The 23207-nt window shown below is 49.7% G+C and overlaps 1 protein-coding gene across 1 annotated transcript; it reads left to right on the top strand.

The window, feature by feature from the left end:
* Nucleotides 1–1273: 1273 nt before the first annotated feature.
* Nucleotides 1274–15624, top strand: LOC144767701 (interferon-inducible GTPase 5-like). The gene is made up of 2 exons (XM_078651093.1): nt 1274–1404; nt 13967–15624. The coding sequence occupies exons 1-2, from the start codon at nt 1286–1288 to the stop codon at nt 15192–15194; spliced, it is 1347 nt and encodes a 448-aa protein (XP_078507219.1). The 5' UTR covers nt 1274–1285; the 3' UTR covers nt 15195–15624.
* The last annotated feature ends 7583 nt before the right edge of the window (nt 15625–23207 follow it).

Here is a 23207-nt window from a genome sequence, read left to right as displayed (position 1 = left end):
TTAAGAGAAACATTGTTATGCCTTCCAAATTTAAAGATTATTATTTGTATTGAAACTTGTTGAACCTTATGATATTTGTTTTACTTACTTTTGTTTTCTTTTCCTTTTATGGAAAGGAGATGTTGTATCTGTACCTGTTATTTCTAATTCTATGACGTGTACTGTATTCTATTATGACACATACCGCATTCCATGTTCTATGTGTGAGCTCTGCTGTCGGGTCATTCGATTCCGTGACCTGGACACGACAGCATTGCTCTTCCTTAGCCTGTTCTTGTGGGTTTATATTATTACAGATTTATACTTAATAAATCCTCTACTCAAACTCCTGCCTTGATATGTTGTTATTCCTGTAGAAATACAACAGCCCTGTACTGCCCTGGCCCTGGAGCGGGGCCCCGTACTGCCCTGGCCCTGGAGCGGGGCCCCGTACTGCCCGGGCCCTGGAGCGGGGCCCTGTACTGCCCTGGCCCTGGAGCGGGGCCCCGTACTGCCTTGGCCCTGGAGCGGGGCCCCGTACTGCCCTGGCCCTGGAGCGGGGCCCCGTACTGCCCTGGCCCTGGAGCGGGGCCCCGTACTGCCCTGGCCCTGGAGCGGGGCCCCGTACTGCCCTGGCCCTGGAGCGGGGCCCCGTACTGCCCGGGCCCTAGAGCGGGGCCCCGTACTGCCCTGGCCCTGGAGCGGGGCCCCGTACTGCCCTGGCCCTGGAGCGGGGCCCTGTACTGTCCAGGCCCTGGGGCCCTGGGGCCCCGTAGTGCCCTGTCTCTGTCCCACCTCTCACTACCTCTCGTAGTTGGTATTTTCAGGGCCACCGCGCCCCCGGCTAGGTATGCTGTGCGATGACGTCATGAGAGAACCTGTCTCTGATGAGGATGATGTTGCTGAGGCCGGTGCTGTTATTCCTTTCTGCGGGTGATGTAACCCCGGCTGCCAGAGCCCTGAGTCTCCGACATGTCGAGCAGGAAAGAGCACCCGAGTCAAGGGAGGAATCCAGAGGCGAAACCGCCCCAGGGCGGGCAGCACAGGCCCGCACCGCACGGGGCCATGTGAGGGCCCGGTCCGCGCCCTGGGACAAGGGGCCACTGCTATTAAAAGCAGCAGAGGGAACGGTTTCACCAACCCACGTCAAGAGAGTGAGTGAGCCACGCTGCACAATGATGGCTGCTATTAATAACAGCCGGGGCCAGCCCACACCCGCCTGGGAGGGGTGGCTGGACGGGACTCCCGGAATGTGGGAAGGAATGCGTCTTACGACAGGTAGGTGTGCCGCAGGGATGAGGCTGGGATGTGTACTCCTGCCTGGCACCTGTTGGCCAGACTCCACTCCAAGCCACGTCTGTCAGGCTGGCACGGCTCTCCTGCTGCTGCGGTACCCAGTCCGACCCTGCCGGGACAGACATCCAGGTAAGGACGTGTGCCTTCACTGTACCTCACAGCTGCCCAGGAGGGGTGGACCTGTATCTAAAACAGGGAGGGATGGGGCAGAGTCAGACAGCTGCCCTTTTGGAGACCTCAGGTAGACAGACTCCAATGGTGGGAACCCCGATTCCTAATATTATCTCCTTTCCTAGACTGAGTTTAGTGTGTCCGACTACACACTTGCCCTGGTGACACAGTTGTGAGATACGATATTGTGTGTCGAGGAGTCGTTGGGTTTATGGTGTCCACACGAATTTAAAGCAGCCTCTGTTTGACCGCTTCAGACCTCGCTAAGAACTCTGGGGCGCTGGGCGCCCTATGGGAGCGACAAAGGGCCATTAATGGCTCGCAGAGGCCTTCTGCTTCAACCTTCCGAAGCTTGTCTTTGTGGTTTCAGGTTCTGTTGAACCTGCTGCTTTCAACGGGTGGAATGCTTTAATAGCATTAACGCCCTTCTTCCTCAGGCTGTTCCGGTCGTTAAAAACCCTCTTAACTTATCAAAGCTCGCAGGCTTGTGAGCTGCAATTCTTATACACAGCTTTAGCCTGTACTCCACAAAAAAATAAAATAATGAGAAAAAATGTAGGTTAAATAAGTTTGAGGTAAAAAAAAAAGCCAATACAATGTCAGAAATGTAAAAAGAAAACAGATTCACAATTCAAGATCAAACCTGCTGATAGCATATATTTTAAAAGATTCGGGGAATCAACGGGGAAAGGTGGAAGTGGTAAGAGGTAATTAGCTCATACTATCAGTGTCTAGAATCCTGGCAAATAGTAGGGTGCGCTATAAATGTTTAGCGATTATGATTTGGTTTGGTACATGTTGGGGGCGTTCTAGAGCAGACATTCTGTCACGTGGCCTTTCCTGTCTACGGCTGTAGATTAACATTGACAAATGACGCATTTCCGGAATTTACTCCACTTTCAACACCGTAACAGCCACTCGGGGTAAACAAGTAAAATACATGTATTTTATATCACTGGAAAATACACTTAGCTGGGTTTCCTGCCGGCTTTAGACGTGTTGTCAACATATGAGCTGCATTAGTAGGCGCAGGCAGGAGCAGAGAAGGCCTCCCTTAGTTGGACTTGTAGGAAGGAATTCGTAATCAGCTTGTCTAGTCCTGGGCCAAGTAGCAGCACTGATTGCAGGAATGAGTACTTCCGCTTGCATGGAAAGAGATGCCCGATGGGTGCGGATAGAGAAGAAGGAAGGACATCTCGGAACAGAGTAGGGGTAACCTGAGAGCAGGTGTGCCTGGAGAGCAGGTGGGGTGCACGCAGCTACCCAGTCTGGGGTAAAGGGGCTCCAGCAGGTGGTGTGGCGGGTGTGTGGGGGGGAGGCAGGTTGACATCCTGCTGCTCTAAATGTAGTAAATATTCGATTTTAGGTCTACTGGAGATTTACTTCAAAAAATGGCCGATAAAGCATTAGATCCACCCCCTCCCTCGTCGTCCTTTAATACCTCATGTGGGTTTATCTTTTCCTTTAAGCATCCTTTACCCACCTCCACTCATTGGCGCCCTAAAGACCTCCTATTATTCCAAAGCAGGAGGTTCAGCACAAAATGAAGATAAACGGAAGACTACTGGGGTTTTCTTTACATTTTAATTTGCGTTTAATGCCCTCGGGAATTAGTAACATCGACTTTTCTATTTATAATAATTTGTATTGGTATTTTCACATTTACAACATATGACACTTAACATGTATAGTCTCTTCACGTTTGTTCTCGCAGGGGCCCCCGTCATTGAGTTTTGGCTGTTGGTTTCTATGGGGTTTTCAATTAACTGACAAAAATGGAAAGAATCGTGCCCATGGGCGAGCCAGCAAAAGATGTTATCAGGAAGTTGTCGGCTCTGTGATGCAGAAAGTTATTTCAAAATATTTTTATTGAAAATAAAATTTTTCATATACAGAGCAAAACATTCGTAATACTTGTACTGTTCATGCAAAGTTGCGGCCTGGCGGGGCCTGAGAGAGAGAAGAAAGGGAAGAGAGAAAGAAAAGAAAGAAAAGAGGGGGGGGGGTCACTGTTCCAGGTATGCGTCAAGAGCTTCCCACATGTTGTCTTTGGCAGTATGATTCGCCGTCTTTTGCTTGGCCGTGATGTTGTCTGCCCCCTGGAGGAAGGTTACCCAATTGAACCAGCGTTTGAAGGTGGCTTTGCTGGTGTCCTTCCAGTTACCCAAGATCGTTTTCACCGCAGCCGTCAGAAGGACATCGACCAGGTCTCGTACTTCTTTGGACTGGAGTTCTGTTGCTAGGAAGGCAGTGGCTATTCCCGCTAGTCCTCTTTGTGTCTTACTTCCCGTTACTGTGTCTATGACGTTATAGACCTTGCTCCAGAAGGTCTTGACTCTGGTGCATTCGTATAACATGTGAGATAGATCTCCTGTGGCCCTCTGGCAGTTCCAGCATGTGTTGCTCTCGCTAGCTCCCACTTTCCCTAGTTTCGCTGGTGTCCAGTGCAGCCTGTGGAGTAACCAGTATTTGGTTTGTGCTAGCTGTGGCGTGATTTTGTTTTTGGACGCAGACGTCCATAGTCTGGCCCTCTCTTCCTCATTTAGCGGTCTTTGTATGGTCTCCTCCCAAAAGGCAAGTGTCTTATTGTTGAGAGTTGTGGTGCGTGGTGTGATTAACTTGTAGATTTGTGCTGTTTGGTGGCCTGTCTTGTTTAAGTTTTGTGCGTATTGTATGATGGTGGGTGTTTGTTTCGTGAGGCCTGCTTTGGTGACAGCTGCTTTGATTTTGAGGAATTCGTAGAACTCCTTATTAGGTAGGGATGTTATCTGCTGTAGTGCCTTGTAGGAGAGTGGGACGCGGCAGACGGTCACCCAGGCCCTCGTCACCAGCCGACTGGACTACGGCAACGCCCTCTACGCCGGAACCACCGCCAAGCTCCAGAAGAGACTCCAGCGGATCCAGAACGCCTCGGCCAGACTCATCCTCGACATCCCCCGACGCAGCCACATCTCCGGACACCTGAAAGATCTGCACTGGCTCCCGGTCAACAAGAGAATCACCTTCCGTCTCCTCACCCACGCGCACAAAGCCCTACACGACCAAGGCCCGAGCTACCTCAACAACCGGATCAACTTCTACACTCCCAAGCGCCTCCTCAGATCAACCAACCACGCCCTCGCCGCCGTCCCCCGCATCCGAAGAGCGACAACAGGAGGAAGGTCCTTCTCCTACCTGGCCGCCAAGACCTGGAACTCACTCCCGACCGACCTGCGCCTGACCCAAGACCAACTCTCCTTCAGGAAGAAGCTCAAGACCTGGCTGTTCGAGCAGTAACGGCACCCCCCCCACCCAGCGCCTTGAGACCCTACGGGTGAGTAGTGCGCTCTATAAATGACCTGATTGATTGATTGGGTTGTTCCCTGCTTCTAGTTGTGACGGCGTTGTGATGCCTCTGCTGCGCCATTCCTTGCAGTCTAGTGTTTTCCCTTTGTATGTGACTTTGGTGTTATGCCACAGTGATTCCCATTTGGTGCCTTTGATGCTAACTGTCATTTCCCTGTCTACTTTCAGCAGCGCTGTCTTTGTGTTGTGGATAATTGCGTTTTTGGCTTCTGGGTGCTTGTGCGCCGTGAGGGCCATAATTGGGTCTGCGCCACCAAGAATACTCCTTTCCAGGTCCAGCCATACCGGCATGTATTCTGGTGTGGGGGCTATCCAGTGTAATCCCTGTTTGGCCAGGCATGCCGTCTGGAAGGCTTTGAAGTTCGTGAGGTTCAATCCGCCTTGTTCTTTTTTTAGTCTGAGTTTCGCTAAGCTCATTCTTGGTTTTTTCCCTCCCCAGAGGAACATGTTGATGCTTTTGTCTAGGCGTTTGTGGAACTCGGATGTGAGTGTGAGAGGCAACATGGAGAGCAGGTAGTTTAGCATGGGGGTGACCATCATCTTTATTTTCTCAATTCTTCCCCACCAGCTTATGAATTTGGGGCCCCACGTGTCTAGCTTGGACTTAATTTTTTTTAACATCGCCTCCTCATTGTGGTCTAATGTCGATCTTAGGTCCCTTCCGAAGAGGAGGCCCAGGTATTTTAGGGGTTTCGTTTGCCATGCTAAGCCGGACGAGCCCAGGACAGTCTTGGTGGTGTGACAGTTCATTGGTTTGCATTCGGATTTCTCCCTGTTGAGCTTGTAGCCTGAGACATGTGCATACTCCTCTATTGTTTGCACGAGTGCCTTAATTGACTCTTGTGGGTTGTTTGTGGTGATCAGAATATCATCCGCGTATGCAGCTAGCTTGAAAGCTTGACCCTCTATCTGCACCCCCGTGATCCTGGGGTTTGACCTGATCATGTAGAGGAGTGGTTCTAGGGCGAGCAGGAATAGTCCCGGTGAGAGGGGGCAGCCTTGCCTTGTCCCTCTCCCTAGTGTGAGTGTTTCGGATGTGGCTGCGTTAACCACCACTCGAGCCCGGGGGTTTTTGTACAGGGACATGACCATGCCCCTGTACTTCTCGCCCAGTTCAAACTTGAGCATGCATTGATTAAGGAAGGGCCATGAGACTCTATCGAAGGCTTTTTCCGCATCCAATGCGATCATGACAGCCTTTTCCGCGCTGTTGGCCGTGCGGTTAATTAAATGGCATAGCAGTCTGGTGTTATCTTGCGAGAGTCTATTTTCCAGATAGCCCACCTGGGATTTGTGTATGAGAGATGGGAGATGTGCATTTAGTCTAGCTGCCATGATTTTAGCATAGATTTTGCAGTCCACGTTAATTAAGGAAATTGGCCTGTAGTTATGTGGGAACTGGGGGTCTTTCCCTTCTTTGGGGATAACAATAATGTTTGCCTCTGCCATTGAGTCTGTCATCTCGCCTTTTTCCGCACATGCTTGGAATACTCTGACCAGCGTGTCTTTGAGTAATGGTTGAAATTGTTTATAGAAGGTGGCTGTGAAGCCGTCCGGTCCTGGGGCCTTGTTTGGTTTTAGTGAGTCTATGGCCCTCCCTACTTCCGCTTTCGTTATGTTTTGATCTAGGGCCTCTCTTTGTTCGTTGCTGATTCTGGGTAGTTCGAGCTTCTCTAGCAGGCTTGCCCCGCCGTCCGCCTCTAGCGATGTGTCCGCGGTGTATAGGTCTTTGTAGAACTTCCTGAATGTTTCGAGGATGTGTTTATTAGCCGTGTGTGTCTTGTTATCTGCGTCTGTGATCGCCGCGACTGAGTGCTGTCTTTGCTTGGCTTTCAGGTAGCCCGCCAAGGCTTTCCCTGCTTTATTGGCCAAGCATAAGTTTATGGATTTATATTTGTTGATCCATGTGGATGCTCTCTCGCTTAGGATTCTGTTTAGCTCATATTTTTTTTTTGTTAGTGTTGTGAGTGTATTCCTGTCTTTTAAGTTGGCCGTGTGGTTTCTTTCTAACTCCTTGATCTGCTCCTCCAGTTCCTTAATTTTTTTGTTTCTGCCCCTGTTCATGCGTGCTTTGATATTCATGAGTTTCCCCCTTATTGTTGCTTTAAGCGCGTCCCATAGTGTTGCTGCCTCTGTGTCAGCTATGTCATTGTATTGGAGATATTCTTTGATCGCTTCCTCTATTTCTGTGATGTTGGCGGGGGTCTCGAGTATGTCACTGTTAAGGCGCCACCTCCTGCTCGGCGTTTCGTTATGTTTGCCACTCAAGGAGAGGGATATGTGTGCGTGGTCCGAAACTGTTATGGGTCCTATTTCCGTTATGTCTGTTAGGTGTGTGTGTGTGTGTTGGACATGAGTATGTAGTCTATCCTGCTGTATGAGTTGTGGGGGTGCGAGTAGAAGGTGTATTCTCTGGCACTTGGGTTTTGTAGCCTCCACGGGTCCGCTAGTGCGAGTTTGGTGCATAGGTTTTTAAGTATGTACTGTTCTTGTGAGGTGTGGCTAGGTCTGTGTGGGTGTCTGTCTGTGGCACTATCCATCGCCTGGTTCATATCTCCTGCCGTGATTAGTAGTTCACCCAGTGGGACCCTGCTAAGGTCAATTTCTAGATCCTCCCAGAATTTTTTGTCCCCTGTGTTTGGCCCGTATATGTTGGCTATGTGTATGGTCTCGTCACCCCTTTTGATTGATGTTATCAGCCTCCTCCCTTCGGTGTCTGCGGCATTGTTGTGAACCTGGAACTTCCCTTTCTTACTGATTATGGTGATGACTCCCCCCTTTTTGTTGACTGCCGGTGAACATAGTACCTCGCTTATCCAGTTGGCTTTCAGTCTGTTCGCGTCCTCTAAGGACACTCTAGTTTCTTGGAGGACGTATATATCAGCCTTCAGTCTGTTTAGGTAGTCTAATGTTTTCCGTCGCTTGACGGGGTGGTTGAGTCCCTTGACGTTAAGTGACACTATTTTTATGTCTGAGGCTATCTGTGCCTGGCCCCTAGTGTCGTGTGTCAACATGGTGTGATAGTTCTGTCGCTGTGCCTTAGTGAGGGTTTCATGTAGCTCCTCTTTGCTCTTTGCTTGCTAGCTAACTGCCGCCACTCATTGGTCCCCCCCTGGGGTGTGGGATGGGATGAGGTGTTGTGTGTGGGTATAGGAAAGAAGAGAAAGAAAAAGAAAAAGAAAAAGAAAGAAGCGCGCTTCCGCCAGGCTATGATTGTCCGTGCTACATGGCCTCCCCCCCGGCCCTGTCCCCCCCTCCGCCCCCCCTCCCCCCTCCCCCCGTCAACGTACTGTAAACCTGCGACAGCAACGGTTCCCGCCCTCCGCTCCCCCGGATCACTAAAAGTCAAAAACAAGACCCTCTCAGCCCCCTCCCGTGCTACGCCTTTAGGCAAAGGATATTGGTTTCAAAGTGTCCAAGGTCTTGTGTTCCCTGTGTGCGGTAGTCCTTTCCGATGAGCTCGGTGCTGCCCTGCATGGGTAGGAGAGTTCTGTGTCCCTGAAATTGTCCAAGGGTCACATTCCCATTGTTGAGGTAGTTCCTTCTTCTGGTGAGGTTGGACCCTTTTTCATTGAGGTAGTTGTTGTTCTTCCGAGGTAGAGTATTATTTGCCGCCTGCTGCTCCTTTCTCTTCCGTCTCTGAGCTGTCCGATGAGGCTCTTCTTTTTGCCGTTCCGGGAGTAGTTTGTTCCATCTCCTCCTGCTCCGGCTTCCTGAGGTACCTGCGTAGTTCCGCTGGGTCATCGAACATACGTGTGTCCCGCCCGTCTGTTACCCTCATTCTTGCTGGACCAACAAAGCTGAACGTTAACTTTGCTTTCTTCATAGTGTCTCTCAGCGCAAGGAACCCTTTCCTTGCTTCCACCGTGCCCCTTGAAAGGTCTTGGGTGAAGATTATCTTCTTGCCTTTCCAGATGGGGGTTTGGCCTTTGCGTGCGAAGGCGAAGATAGCATCGGTGTGGCTCGATCTTAGGGGTTTGCAGATGATCGTTCTTGGTCCTTTCATGTGCGCTTGTTTTGTGGCGGGTATCCTGTACGCTTTGTCGATCTCCAAGGCTCTTTCGAATTTTATGCCGGTCAGCTTGGGTATCAGTGTTTCGAGTAGCGCCGCGCATGAGCCAGGCCCCTCTTCCTCGTCTTCTGGTATGCCTAGAATCCTGATGTTCCCCTTCCGGTTTTTGTCCTCTTGCTCTGCGAGCTTTCTCTGCATCTCACTGGAGACTTTGGAGATGTAGCAAATGTCCTTATCCATGATGACTGATTTATCTTCTATGTCGCTGATCCTTCTCTCTGTCTCCGCTACTCTGCTTGCTATTTTGTTCTGGTCTGCTCGTATGGCTGTGAGTTCTAGCTGGACGTTGTCCATTGAGATCTTTGTGGCTTTGGCCAGGTCGTTGGCTTCGGTTATTTTTTTGACGAGCAGGTCCATCGCAGTCTCTGAGCATTGCAGGTTTTTCATTTTGATCGGTGATTCCAGATCTTTCCTAATTTTTTTGTTATCCCCGTTAATCATCTCTAGGCCTCTTCTTCCTTGATATATGGACAGTCTCTCCTTCTTTTGCAGGTTGAACTGTGCTTCTTTTGGTGGGGCGGTTTTGGTGTTCGTGGCTGTGTCAGCCTTTACAGTGCTGCCGAAGGTGAACCTGCTTGGCCACTTTATCGACCTTGTTCTGGTTTTCCCGGACGCCAGGGCTACCGTTCAGAGCCGGGTGCTGATCCGGTCTTTGGTCTTAGCGCTCTCTGTACCTCGCGTGTACTTCGCCTGGGCGGTGGCAGGGTGTGTACGCCCTGTTTGGCTAGGGGCTAGGGGGCTACAATGGCGCGTTCTGGTGCTTGGTTGCTTTCTAGTGGCCCCTCGCACCGAGTCCGAAACGCTCCGCTGTCTCTGCTTTCTCGCCGGATCCACCTTCCCGCACTGGCTTCCTTCGACCACTTGTGCCTCGAGTCGCACTTCAGTTTCTCTCTCGCGTCTCACTTGTGCTTTTTTCGCGACCAAAGCTTGGTGTGTGCCCGGTTGGTGCTGCCTTTATTTGCGGTGTGTTTTGCCTCGGTATCGTTGCACAAGACTGCCCCCTTCTTACCGCTGTGGTATGATCTGATGTGATCTGCCCCTTCCAAGATGGCCGCCACCTTTGTTCGCCTCTCTGGACGGGCTGCTTCTTAGTGCTCCCCTGTTTGGTGGACGGCGCTTGCAAGAGGACCACCTGGCTAGCGCTGCCTTGCTGCGGTGCGCTTGCGTTGATTTGCTTGCTTGCACATCCGCGCCCCCAGATCGCTGTGTTGTGATGTGGTCCGCCCTTCTCAAGATGGCCGCCGCCTTTTGCTCACCTCTTTCACGGACAGTCACCTCTTTGCTGCTGGCCGCTTCTTTGGTGTTTCCCTGGTTTCGGTCGCAGAAAGTTATTATGAGACTTTAAACACCTCCCGCATGGTTAGACAGCGAGGGTTCAACAGCTGCCACGCCTCCCAGGTAGGGTGACCAGGCGTCCCGGATTTGCCAGGACTGTCCCTGTTTTTCACCAGCTGTCCGGGCAGATTTCGAGACATTTAGCTCATGTCCCGGTTTTAGGTCTCGCCTGAGACAGCGCATGCTGTCTCTTCGAGACATTCAGTAAGTGGCTTTTAAAAGTGCCACCAGAGGCTTTTTCTGGCCTACAGCTTGCGTTCAATAGCTCGTGCACATCTGCCATCTGTGTTTTTATTGCTGTAATCCGGCTCCTCTGCATCCACAATCCCCCTCCCTTTCCCCTCTCCCTCCTGGTCAGATTCATTTGTGTCTTCTAACTGTGATTCATGCTCCTCTAATCGCACTCCCCTTCCCTTCTCCCCCTCCTCTTCGTCAGTTTCATTTGTGTCTTCTATCACTGTGAATGCACCTGCTTCCACCAGGCACAAACACCACCAGTCGTCAATGTACGCTTCCACCAGGCACACACACCACCAGTTGTCAGTGCACACTTTCACCAGGCACACACACCACCAGCCGTCAGTGCATGCTTCCACCAGGCATACACCAGCCGTCAGTGCATGCTTCCACCAGGCATACACCAGCCGTCAGTGCATGCTTCCACCAGGCATACACACCACCAGCCGCCAGTGCATGCTTCCACCAGGCACACACACCACCAGACGTCGGTGCACACTTTCACCAGGCACACACAATACCAGCCGTCGCATATTACCAGCCGTCGGTGCACGCTTCCACCAGGCACTCACCACCAGCTGTCAGTGCACGCTTTCACCAGGCACACACATATCACCAGCCGTCAGTGCACTCTTTCACCAGGCACACGCACCACCAGCCGTCAGTGCCCACTTTCACCAGGCACGCACATACCACAAACACGGTGCACGCTTCAGCCAGGGACTCACACTACCAGCCATCAGTGCAGGCTTCCACCAGGCACACACACACCACCAGCCGTCAGTGCACACTTCCACCGAGCACACACACCACCAGCCGTCAGTGCACACTTTCAACGGGCACACACACCACCAGCCGTCAGTGCACGCTTCCACCAGGCTCACACACCTACAGCCGTCAGTGCATGCTTTCACCGGGCACACACACCACCAGCCATCAGTGCACGCTTCCTCCAGGCACACACACCACCAGCCGCCAGTGCACGCTTCCACCAGGCATACACACCACCAGCCTTCAGTGCACGCTTCCACCAGGGACACACACCACCAGCCATCACTGCACGCTTCCACCAGGCACACACGCCACCAGCCGTCAGTGCATGCTTCCACCTGGTACACACACCACCAGCCGTCAGTGCACGCTTTTAACAGGCACACACACCACCAGCCGTCAGTGCACGCTTCCACCAGGCACACACACCACCAGCCGTCAGTGCATGCTTTTACCGGGCACACACACCACCAGTCGTCGGTGCACGTTTCCACCAGGCTCACATACCACCAGCCATCAGTGCACGCTTCCACTTAGTGCACACACCACCAGCCATCAGTGCACGCTTCCACCAGGCACATACACTACCAGCCGAGGGTGCATGCTTCCACCAGGTACACACCATCAGCCGTCAGTGCACGCTTTCACCAGGCACACACACACCACCAGCCGTCAGTTCACACTTTCACTGGGCACACACACCACCAGCCATCAGTGCACGTTTTCACCAGGAACACACACACCACCAGCCGTCGGTGCACGCTTTCACCAGGCACACACACCACCAGCCGTCAGTGTACGCTTCCTCCAGGCACACACACCACTAGCCATCAGTGCACACTTCCACCGGGCACACACACAACCACCCGTCAGTGCTCGTTTCCACCAGGCACACACACCACCAGCCGTCAGTGCACGCTTTCACAGGGCACACTCACCACCATCCGTCAGTGCATGCTTTCACCAGGCACTCTCACTACCAGCCGTCAGTGCACGTTTTCACCAGGCACACACACCACCAGCCATCAGTGCAGCAGGCAGGCTCTTTTCAGAGTTTCTTGGTAAATATGTGTTTGATGCCTGGGAGGGAGTGGGTCGAGTTTCCTTAAACCATGCTGAGTATGCAGGTGCAGTGCATGAACTCCTGTGTGAGTGAGTCATGCTGCCTGGGGCTCACTCACTCCACACTTGTAAATTGCACCTGCACCAGGCTTTTTCTCATTTGCAAAGTTCGGCGCATGCACACAGCTATGCAGCCCCCACACCCCAGGGAATGACTGCTTCCTACAACCAGAATGGAAACAACATTCAGAGCAATGAAAACAAGTTCATTTGATGGAAAAAACTGTTAACAAAAACCATGTCCAGCTATTGTAGTCTGGAAACTTAAACAAAACAGCAACAAAAAACAAACAAGCATTGGCATTGCCAATAGGTCTCCCTTTTTGGACCCTATAAGTATTTAGTTATGCAGCAGAATATCCTTGTTTGAGAGGGTTGCCTAAAACCAGGGGGGTGGGAGGGAGGTGTATTTTTATGTTTTACAAAGGGGATAGTTAGCAGTTGTTCCAAGAAAGCAATTTAATTCACCGGCGAGCTACTGGGTTTAAAAATAGCATCTTATGTATTTTCTTACTGTCGGTTTTGTAATTCTCTGCTGCGGAGCGCTGTCATTCTGGGCCCGATTCACAGAACTAACTTAAGACAAAATCCTAAACTTACTACCATTGGGAATTCACAGAAGGCACTTTCTCATTTTGGTATTCACAGAAGGCACTTTCTCGTTCTGGTATTCATAGAAGGCACTTACTCATTTCAGAAGTATTTAGGAGTCCTAAAGTTAGGAGTCCTAAAGTTAGGAATCCTAACTTTAGGACTCCTAAATGCCTTCTGTGAATACCGAAAGTCTTAAAGGTAGGATTTTTCTCAGTTTAGGAGTAGTAAAGTTAGGAATCCTAACTTTAGGACTCCTAAATACCTTCTGTGAATACCGAAAGTCTTAAAGTTAGGATTTTTCTCAGTTTAGGAGTCCTAAAATTAGGAGTCCTAACTTTACTACTCCTAAACTGAGAAAAATCCTAACTTTAAGACTTTAGGTATTCACAGAAGGCATTTAGGAGTCCTAAAGTTAGGACTCCTAACTATTGTGAATATGAGGAAGTGCCTTCTGTGAATACCAAAATGAGTAAGTGCCTTCTGTGAATACTAAAATGGTAGTGAGTTTAGGATTTTGTCTTAAGTTAGTTCTGTGAATCGGGCCCTCTGTGCGCTCGCTTGATGTAAAATTACTGTCCTTCTTCTATTTTTGTGAAATGTCCCTGTTTTTTGCTTTAAAATTCTGGTCACCCTACTCCCAGGTCCAGACGTGACTAGATAATCCAGTCCCAGGTTTTCTCAGAATTCTGGATGCGAGGGTGTGAAGTGCTTGTTAATGCGGTTGCCTAGACCAGAGGTCAGTAATGTCCGACCCTTGGCTTCTAATGACATCGGAAATTGTATGACAAAAAACCCCCCCAAAAAAACGAAACACTGATCTTGACCCCACAATGTGCTGGTGGCTGAACAGCAAATTAAAGTTTTTTCAGTAGCAGGTGTTTATCGCAGAATGCTGGACATACAGACAGGTACAGTAATGCCTGGATATTTCAAAGCACCACTCATAGGAAATGTATTGTGTTTCCTCACCATTTGTTTGTTTTGTCTATTTGTGTCTTAACATTTCACTGAATGCTCTCAAGATTGTGGTTTTTGTTTTAACAGATCCGCAATGGAGATAGAGACCTTTGTAGACTTGGAGAAATGGCCAGCCGAGACGCAGACGGATGGACAATTCAATGAGGACGAAGAGTTGGAGGGCTTCCCACCCGACATGAAGAAGGGGAGGCTCCCAGATGTGGCCACTAAGGTTCTTGAACACTTGAAAAATCTGGAAAACTCCTCCTTGGATATTGCTATAGCTGGGGGGTCAGAAAGTGAGAAGTCAATGTTCGTCAGGGCCTTCTTTGGCTTTGGAGAGGAAGAGGACAAACAAGAAGCACCCGCAGTGGAGGAGAAGACAAATGGACCAAGGCCGTACCCACATCCCAAGTATCCAAAGCTGACATTCTGGGTGGTACCGAGTATCTTCAGCACAGACTTATCCACTGCAGCGTATCACCAGAAGGTCGACTCCAGCAGGTATGATGTCTACATCATCATCAAGCCACAGGCCTTTGATGAGCAACACAGCCAGCTAGTACAGGAACTTCAAACAGCAGGAAAAAAGGTATTCCTTTTGTGCACTATAGATGTTGACCTTGAAGAAAAAAGTCTAAGAGGGACAACTTACGACAAGGACAGCATCCTGCAGGAGAGCAGCGTTTCAGACATAGAGGGTGAAGGTTTGGAAAAGCCTCATGTCTACTTGCTGTCGTGCTCTGACCTGGGTAAATATGACTTTGAGATGCTGGCGGAAGATCTGGAAGTAGAGCTCCCGACTCACAAGAGGCACGTGTTCCTGCTCTCCCTTCCCAATGTTTCCGTGGCCATTTTGGAGAAGAAAAGAACAGCTCTGAGAAGGCAGATCTGGAAATTTGCCACAGTCTCTTGTGCCGTCTCTGCCATACCCATTCCAGGACTATCTGTGGTTTGTGACGTTGCCATCTTGGTAAGGTCTCTGGAAGGTTACTGCAAAACATTCGGTCTGGATGGGACCTCTCTGGAGCAACTGGCAGCCAAAACCAGGATATCTGCTGTGGATCTGAGAGCTCTCATCAAGTCCCCGCTGATCCAGGAACTATCCGCCAACCTGGTGGTGAAACTGTTGGCCAACGCTACAGGTGGGGGAAGAATGATTGCGGAGTCTGTCCTCAGACACCTCCCAGTCTTCGGATCTTTGGCCGCTGCTGCCATTTCATTTGGAACCACATACAATATGCTGCGGAACAACCTTGATGAGATAGCCGAGGATGCACACAGAGTGCTGAAGGCAGCTTTAGAACCGAGGTAGACTTGTCGGAATGGAAACATAGAAAAGGCAGGACAGGTTGGTGGTGCTGGGGGAGAGTCATTCTGGACATGTAACTCTCCACACCCCAACCCATCTGACTTGCAGCAGCACCAGCAATGCACTTTACAAAGAACCTGGATTTTTTTTACCACTTTCAGGCGAATGTATTGGATTTCCGAGCTAAAAAAAAAGCACAAGGTTTCAAGTTGAAAATAGAGTATTTGTGTTTGTGGTATATTGTGAAACCTGATCCTCAACGAAGGTATTTAATTTAATAATCCTTCCTCCACTCAACACAGTTATTTATTAACTATTTATTTATACACATGTGCACTATGGACAAGTTATGTTTTCATTATGTATTATTTATGGGCAAGCTTGGGTATAAGCTTCTTATAGATGCGTTTTGACAAATAAATACATAACATAACATTGTTTTTGAGGTTTCAAATCAATTTCTTTTTACTAATATAACAAATGTACTGAACCAGTGAGGGTCAAACATCTGAGTTGATTGTTTAATATAGAAAGTACCCAGGCCTTTGAACACTAGGGGGCTGATTACGATCTCCGTTGGAAGCTTTCCAACCAAGATCGTCGGTTTCAAACCCGACAGCATCATTACAATGGAGGCTGTCGGTTTTGAAACCAGCCGAACATTCCGCCTGGCTTCCGATGGGCTCAAGGAGCCGATCTGCCAGTCAGAACCAGCACGTAATCCATATGGGTGGAGTTTTACGGATTACGATGCTCAGTTTCTGACATGGAAAGGCAGTTGGAAAGCGAGTTTGGGGGCCCCCAGCAGGGCCCCCTTCTTCCTGTGGCTTCTGGATAGGTGTTGAGGGGGCACCTGTGGTGTCCCCTGCACCATGTGACAGGCACCTTGAGGTGTCTGCCACGCGGTGCAGGGATGAACCCAAACTCCCTCTTCTGCATGGGAGCTTGTGCTTTGGAAGGTTTCTGACCACAGCACAAGCTCCCATACCAAGACGGGAGCTTGCGATCGCACCATGTGCAGTCGCATAAAAGTTAAGTGGTCGGGACTACTGACCTTTATCCGGGATGGTGTTTGGCGGACGCAAGTCCATCCAACAGCGTAATAAGTCCCTTGGTGTTATTTTTTACACAGTTCGGAGACATTCATCATACTGACCTTGGAAATATGAAAAGCGAGGTCTCCTTGCTGGGTTTCAGTCTGTGATCTTGCAGGTGTACAACAGTAACAACAGCAGGTGAAGAACCCAGGGAGTTATCTCAAGGGTTGCAATTGCCCAGAGCAAACCGTTTTTAGGTCGAGCTAGAGTTGCGCACGTGTAGCATGCGGTCTAGCTCGGTACCTATTGTTTTTAGTTTCCTGGGAATCTGAGACAGCATTCGGCCACGCGCCTCTGCTGTCTCAGATTTGTCCGTGTGAGCGTGCCTTCGTATCTGGCTGCTGGCAGCTAGCTGGAGACAGCTTGAGTGCTTTCGGTTTCGGAGTGCGTGTCTGCTGAAAACTTAAGGCATGTTTTAAAGACACAGCACACATACACGCAGGCAGGCACACACACAGGCACAACACACGCAGGCACATACAAGCGCACCCCCCCCCACCCCCCGGCTCACGCGCACACACACAGCCAGGCACGCACCCCCCCGCCGCGCGTGCACACACACACACAAGCACGCACACACACACACGCACACAGACAGAGACTCAGACGCGCGCACAGCCCCCCCCGGGCTCTTTCCGCGTGGTACCTCTCCCTCCGCAGCGGGTCAGCATGGTCTAACTCACACTCGGAGCTCGGCGTGTCTTCTCCTGAGCTTGCGTGCACGCTCACGGCGACGGCCGGTAACCACAGTAACGAGCCTTACGTATGACGTAGAATGTAAAAGGCGTCAATTAAAATTGGATTGGCAGTAAGCAGAAATGGGTGTGCGAAATGTTGGCCACAATACTGTTAATCGTATGTCGAATAGTTTTCTACAGCAATATTCCAGTTTTAATGAACATTGTTTATAGAAGCAGATTAATCGGAGTTTCCGATTATTCTGCCATTTTGTCGACGGTACGTAAGTTTGCGTGCAAACAGGATGTCGCTATTAAAATCAGTCTTTCGAAGTGCATTTTGTAAACCTGCTTCTTTTTTTACTTTGTTCCAGCACTAGCAGAACCAGTATGTCTGGATTTTAGTGCTACAAACAGCATTCGTACACGTGAAAGGAGCTTGTGAATGGCTGCATGCCAGGCAGCTATACCCCAGCAGAGCGTGCAGCCTATCGACGTGCAAGAGGGAGGGCGTAAGGGGATCTCTGAGGGGCGTCGGTCACTGGTCTCTTTCATGGCCGGTCATTTTAAAGTCCAGATTTAAAATTTGCTTTTGCAACGACAGGCTCAAACAAACACGTCTTTCTGAACCATGCTGTTGGTGTCTGGACTTGGACAGGCTTGAAGCCTTTAACGTTTGGAGGTGTGGCCACTAGTTGAAATGTTTGACATCCCAGTAAATGACCCTGGGGCACGCCCCCTTATTTCCTTTAAACGTGCCCTTCAGACATTTCACGTAATCTTGGCACCGTCCAAAAAGTGTGCTTTGGAAAAGCCCTTGCGTAGTTTGTACAGGTCAGTGAGCTTATAAAAACGGCACAGGGATTTCCAGCTGTATTTCTCCTCAAGTGTTTTAGTGGAAGGATATAGTCTATAATTCTCACAAGTTTTATTGTTCTTTCAGGGCATTTCTGGTATCAGAACGCGCCTGCTATTAGATGCGAATTAATTAAGGAATAAATTGCTCAGCTCCCTTGGTCCTTTCTGGCAGCACCCTCTTGCCTCTGCGCAGTTTCAGAAATCCCTGCTGAACTATCCTCAGAGTTAAGGGGACTTGGTACCTTGTGTGATCTTATGACAGAATGTTACTTATCTGGTGAGTATTCCGTGTTGGTACACGTTATTTCTGAATGGACGGCGCCGCGCGCTGTGTTTTCCTCCGCAGCGCTCCTGGCAATGCTGAGGTCTGCCCCAGACAGGCTATCTGTGTGAAGGGTTAAACTCATTTTCTCACAACCTTCCTCATTTAAGAGTTGATTTGGGGGCTGTTAATGTGATTCTGTATGGTTATTTTTTTCCCCTGGGCCCCCATATAAAATAAAAATAAATCTTTTCTGGTGGCTCCTGCCCGAGTTCTCCTGTGGTCACTGGAGATTGCTGTCCTTGTATCCCAATGTTGAAACTTGGGAAAACTGAAATATATTCAGGCATCCCATCCACCCAAGTCATCCCCAGTGTTTTCAACTGTTGCGACTCAAACGCTGAACCAGTGTCCCACCCCTTCTTGAATGCGTGTGTTTTATTGGCTACTATTTCTGCAATGATGTCTTCTCGTGCAGACCTGTGGCCGGACCAATAGGGCAACTTTTTTTGGGGGGAAAACCCTTCCATTGGTTTTTGTGGCTTACAAACAACCCCTCCACCTCCCTCCCCCCCCCACCCACCACACACACACACACACCTCAAATCTTCCTGAATAAAATACAATCAAACTGCTTGGTTGCAGCCACTGGATGGTCCTGTTCCATCTTCCTCCCACTTAGTCTTTGATTGTATTCGGTGCGTTGATCTTTAATGCGTTAATCTTTCACACCGCACCAGTGGTTCCCGTGTCCACCAGCGAGGCAGCTTCCAGTAGGGCGCTTCAGGGAGCACCTTCCAAAATGTGGACCTAGTTACTCACTGTATGTCTTACTTGGATGTATATAAAAAATGATCTAGGTGAAGTTCAATTCCTTCGCTTAATTGCTTGAACGGCATCCTCCAGTATTTCCCCCAGAAGTCTCCTACTTTTAAAACGTCTATCTATCGCCCTCCCTCTATCTATATATCGCACTCACTCTATCGCATCACTCAGCGCCACCCCAGCATCACTCAGCGCCACCCCAGCATCACTCAGCGCCACTCCAGCATCACTCAGCGCCACCCCATCATCACTCAGCGCCACCCCAACATCACTCAGCGCCACCCCAACATCACTCAGCGCCACCCCAACATCACTCCGCGCCATCACAGCATCAATCTGTGCAACCATTAAACAACAACTGGTTCAAATATGTTCTCTCAATGTTTCAAGCTTTATTACAAATGTCACAAAAAGATGTTAATATTTCACTTCTGTTCTTGGATTTTCGTCACAATAAAATACACTGAACATAATCTTCACAAAAGTTATTTACAAAAGTTTAAGCTATTGCCATTATAAATTACAATCACTTTTATTTACGTATTAATTATTTAAAAAAATTAAAAGCCATTGTTATTTGTAATATCAATTCATCTAAGTCACGTAAATACAAAACATGTTGCATTACAAATGCTATAGGTGTCACATTTGCGAAAGTTATAACTATTGGCATTGTAAATGACAAAGCTATTAATTTAGCTATTTTCAAAACCAACAAATAAATAAAAAAATTGTCATTTACAAGACCAATAGCTCAAACTTTCATAATGCGAGACCTATTGCATTGCAAATGCTTGTTTAGTTATGCTCAGAATCTGCCCTTCAAAGTCTAATACTTTCAGTTCATTCATGGAAGAACCACACAAACCTTTTATTAATTAATAGCCGGGTGTCTTGTCTGTATGTTTCATCCTCTCCTAAACTGCAGATGATGTTATAGAATACCTACTGGGTCAGTTAATTAAAAGAAAATGTGCCTCTTAATGCAAGAATCAATCTCTCCATCGCTACCCATGAACTATGGCTTTTCTCTGAGTCAGTAGCAAAATATACGGTGATGTGAAAAATAAATCCTATCCTCTTAAGATTCTGTGTTTTACCTATCACGACATCTCTGGTTTTAGTTCTCGCCAAGTCTCAAAATTCAATATTAACAACCTCACATGGCAAATAACACCTTTCACTATGTTGCCATTTACAACACACAAAAAATCACCCACTCAGCGGCTGCCTTGTATGAAAAGGTAAGAGGCAGAGCATTCCATAATGCGAGGATACGCTATAGCAGCAAAACCTGGAAGTCAAAGTTTCTTGTGAGACTTTATCAGTCCTTCACATCACTTGTGAGGATCTCTACACCTCTTGTAACAAATTTTCTTGAACGTGGTGGTATTTGACGTCATTTGTTAATGCACAGCTCTCTTTATGGTCTACTCAAGCATCCTAACTGGGCGGAGGGCTGCACTTTGACTTATCAATCAATCAGAACATTTGTAAAGCGCACTCCTTAACCGTGATGGTCTCAAGGTGCTGGGGGGTGCTGGGGGGAGGTGGGAGGAGGTGGGAGGAGGCTACTACTGCTCGAATAGCCAGGTCTTGAGGAGTCTGCTGAAGGTTAGCAGGTCCTAGGTCTGCCGTAGGGGGATGGGGAGGGTGTTCTAGGTCTGGGCGGCGAGGTGGGAGAACGATCTGCCACCGGAAGTCGCTCTTCGGATGCGTGGGACTGTGGTGAGGGCGAGGTCGGTGGAGCAGAGCCGAATTTTCTGTGGAGGTATGCTGGTCCGGTGTTGTGGAGTGCCTTGTGTGCCTGGGTGAGGAGCTTGAAGGTGATTCTCTTGACGGGGAGCCAGTACAGGTCTCTCAGGTGGGGTGTGATCTGGCTGCGGCAAGGGATGTTGAGGAGCAGACATGCAGATGCGTTCTGAATGCGTTGAAGTCATTTAAGGAGTTTGGCCGAGGCTCCTGTATGGAGGGTGTTTCTATAGTCCAACCTGCTGCTGACGAGGGCCTGGGTGACCGTTCTTCTTGTTTCGGTGGGGATCCACATGTAGATCTTAGCGGAGCATGCGGGGGGTGTTGAAGCAGGAGGACGAGATAGCGTTGACCTGCTTTGTCATGGAGAGGGTAGAGTCAAGGATGAACCCTAGGTTGCGTGTGTGGTCGGTGGGTGTTGGAGCTGTTCCAAGTGCGGTCGCCCACCAGGAGTCGTCCCAGGCCGAGGGGGTGGATCCGAGGTTGAGGATTCCGTCTTGTCCGAGTTTAGCTTCAGTCGCCAGGGGGACAACTTTTGGATAGCTCCTCGTAGAACATAGCACAAGGTGGAGAAAGGAATGCAGTTTCCCCACATGGTGGAAGTCTGAAGGAAGCCGGCTCTGTATATACTATACCAACATAAGGTATAGTGTGTGAAAAGAGTCCAGTGGATCCCCAGAGGCTTACAGAGGCTCAAGTATATAATACTAAGAAAAACTCTCTTTTGTGATAGTGTGGTCGAGCAGTTAAGCTAATCAGAAGCCTGTGTGAGGCATTTGTTGTACACACTCAGGCAAGAAAGGATTATTGTTAGAAGCTTGCGTTCAAGCGCGCACCGTTGTTGTCAAGTGCGCGACCCCCCTGCTCACACGTTAGGCCAAGAAAGGACACCGCACGAGACAGCCCTGCTCACCCCCTTAGTAGCTTGACACGAGCAGCCAGGCTTATCTCCAAGGCACGAGTGTTCAGTATGTACAACCACGCCCACAGCAATCCCAATGATGTCACCACAAATGGACTCCATACGAGTTTGTATAAAACGAGTATACTTTATATAGAAAGATATACGAAATGACCACACATATATAATGGGTAATATTGTTATCGGTGGGTTGAGCGGTTTTAATCCCCAACCTCCGCTTCTAACCAACAGTTACGCTGACTCTTAACTGTTCTCAACAGGTTAGGTACGTCGCATCATTGGAATCAAACGTTGCAAAATACAAGAAATACTGCACTACTTAAAGATGGGTTCCTGTATATTGCCACAGTGAAACAATCAATGCGTAGCGTCACGATCATGTACCGAGTCAACACATATAATGCAACTCGGTTCGCTACCAGCATGCCCTGTTCAAGGAAGAAATGCATCACGCTGCGATAACGTACAGTGAGACAGGAAGACAGGAAGACAATTCAATGCATATCGCCACCAGTATGCCCCTTCCAAAGAAGGAATAAGGTAATGCGTCACTGTGCAATTCAGTACAGTGCAGCAAACAACCAATGTAGTGTTCTACGCTAGGATCCTGTATCCTGCAAGAGAAACATAACTTAGTGCATAGCGCACTAACTCCTGAGTTTGTTAAGCATTACTAGTGTCAGACGTTGTCCGATAGTTCGTTAGCAGCAAATACGCAAAGTGTTATATTACTGTGTTTAGATGTTATGCAACCGGATGCCTCCAACACGGATCAACGATGACACCCAAGTTCCACTGCGGGCCCTGCCACTTGTATTGCCCCGTCCGGGACCAGCACTGGCCGAAATCTGGGCCAAAGCAACAGGCGCACACAGCTACCAGCAGCAAGAGGCCGGGAGTGTTTCTCCAAACCCACACCCCGCCCCAGGCAATGATCCACTTTACCTTGGGGGGCATGACCCAACTCTCCTCTCCTGCAGCAGCGGATTGGCCTCTCTCCAGAACCTTGTCACTATGGGCAAGGTGCGCTCAGGCCGGTAGTTCAGCTCCTGCAGGCCTGCCGGCCCGGGCCACCAACGTTCAGCACAAACTCCTTCCACAAAGCCTTCCACACAACAATGGTGCCACCCCACGTTGCCTTCGAGGGCCCGATCACTCGGCCCTCTTCTCCAGCGCTGTTAGGACTTCTTCGCTCCCTGGTGCTCAACTCTTTCCGGTACTCCTCGCCAACACCTCCGGTGGCACCTTCGACACGCTCCCCGGCGCGCCCGAGACTCACTCCTCCTCCGGCCTCCGATGACCAGGCGCACCTCACTACACCTCGGCTGGCACCTTGGTACGCACCATGCGCGTCCGATTCTCTCTCCGTCTCCGGGTCCACACGATCTTCAGGCACTCTCCTCTAGTGCCGCAACTGCACCACCACACGCACCCTGCGTGCTGGAGACCCATCTTGTTTCTTGGTGCACACGATGATCCAGGCGTTCTCCACTAATGCCCTAGTCGCACCACGAGATGCACACTGCACGTCTGAGTCTCACCTCTCCTCCTGGTGCACACAAAGTGCCAGGCGCTCTCCACTAATGCCCTGGCTGCACCACTACACGCCGACCCGCTTGTCGG

Source organism: Lissotriton helveticus, chromosome 7 (genome assembly GCF_964261635.1).
Source record: "Lissotriton helveticus chromosome 7, aLisHel1.1, whole genome shotgun sequence".
Classification (NCBI taxonomy): domain Eukaryota; kingdom Metazoa; phylum Chordata; class Amphibia; order Caudata; family Salamandridae; genus Lissotriton; species Lissotriton helveticus.
Note: the sequence above shows the minus strand (reverse complement) of the source record. Positions and strands in the feature narration are given on the sequence as shown.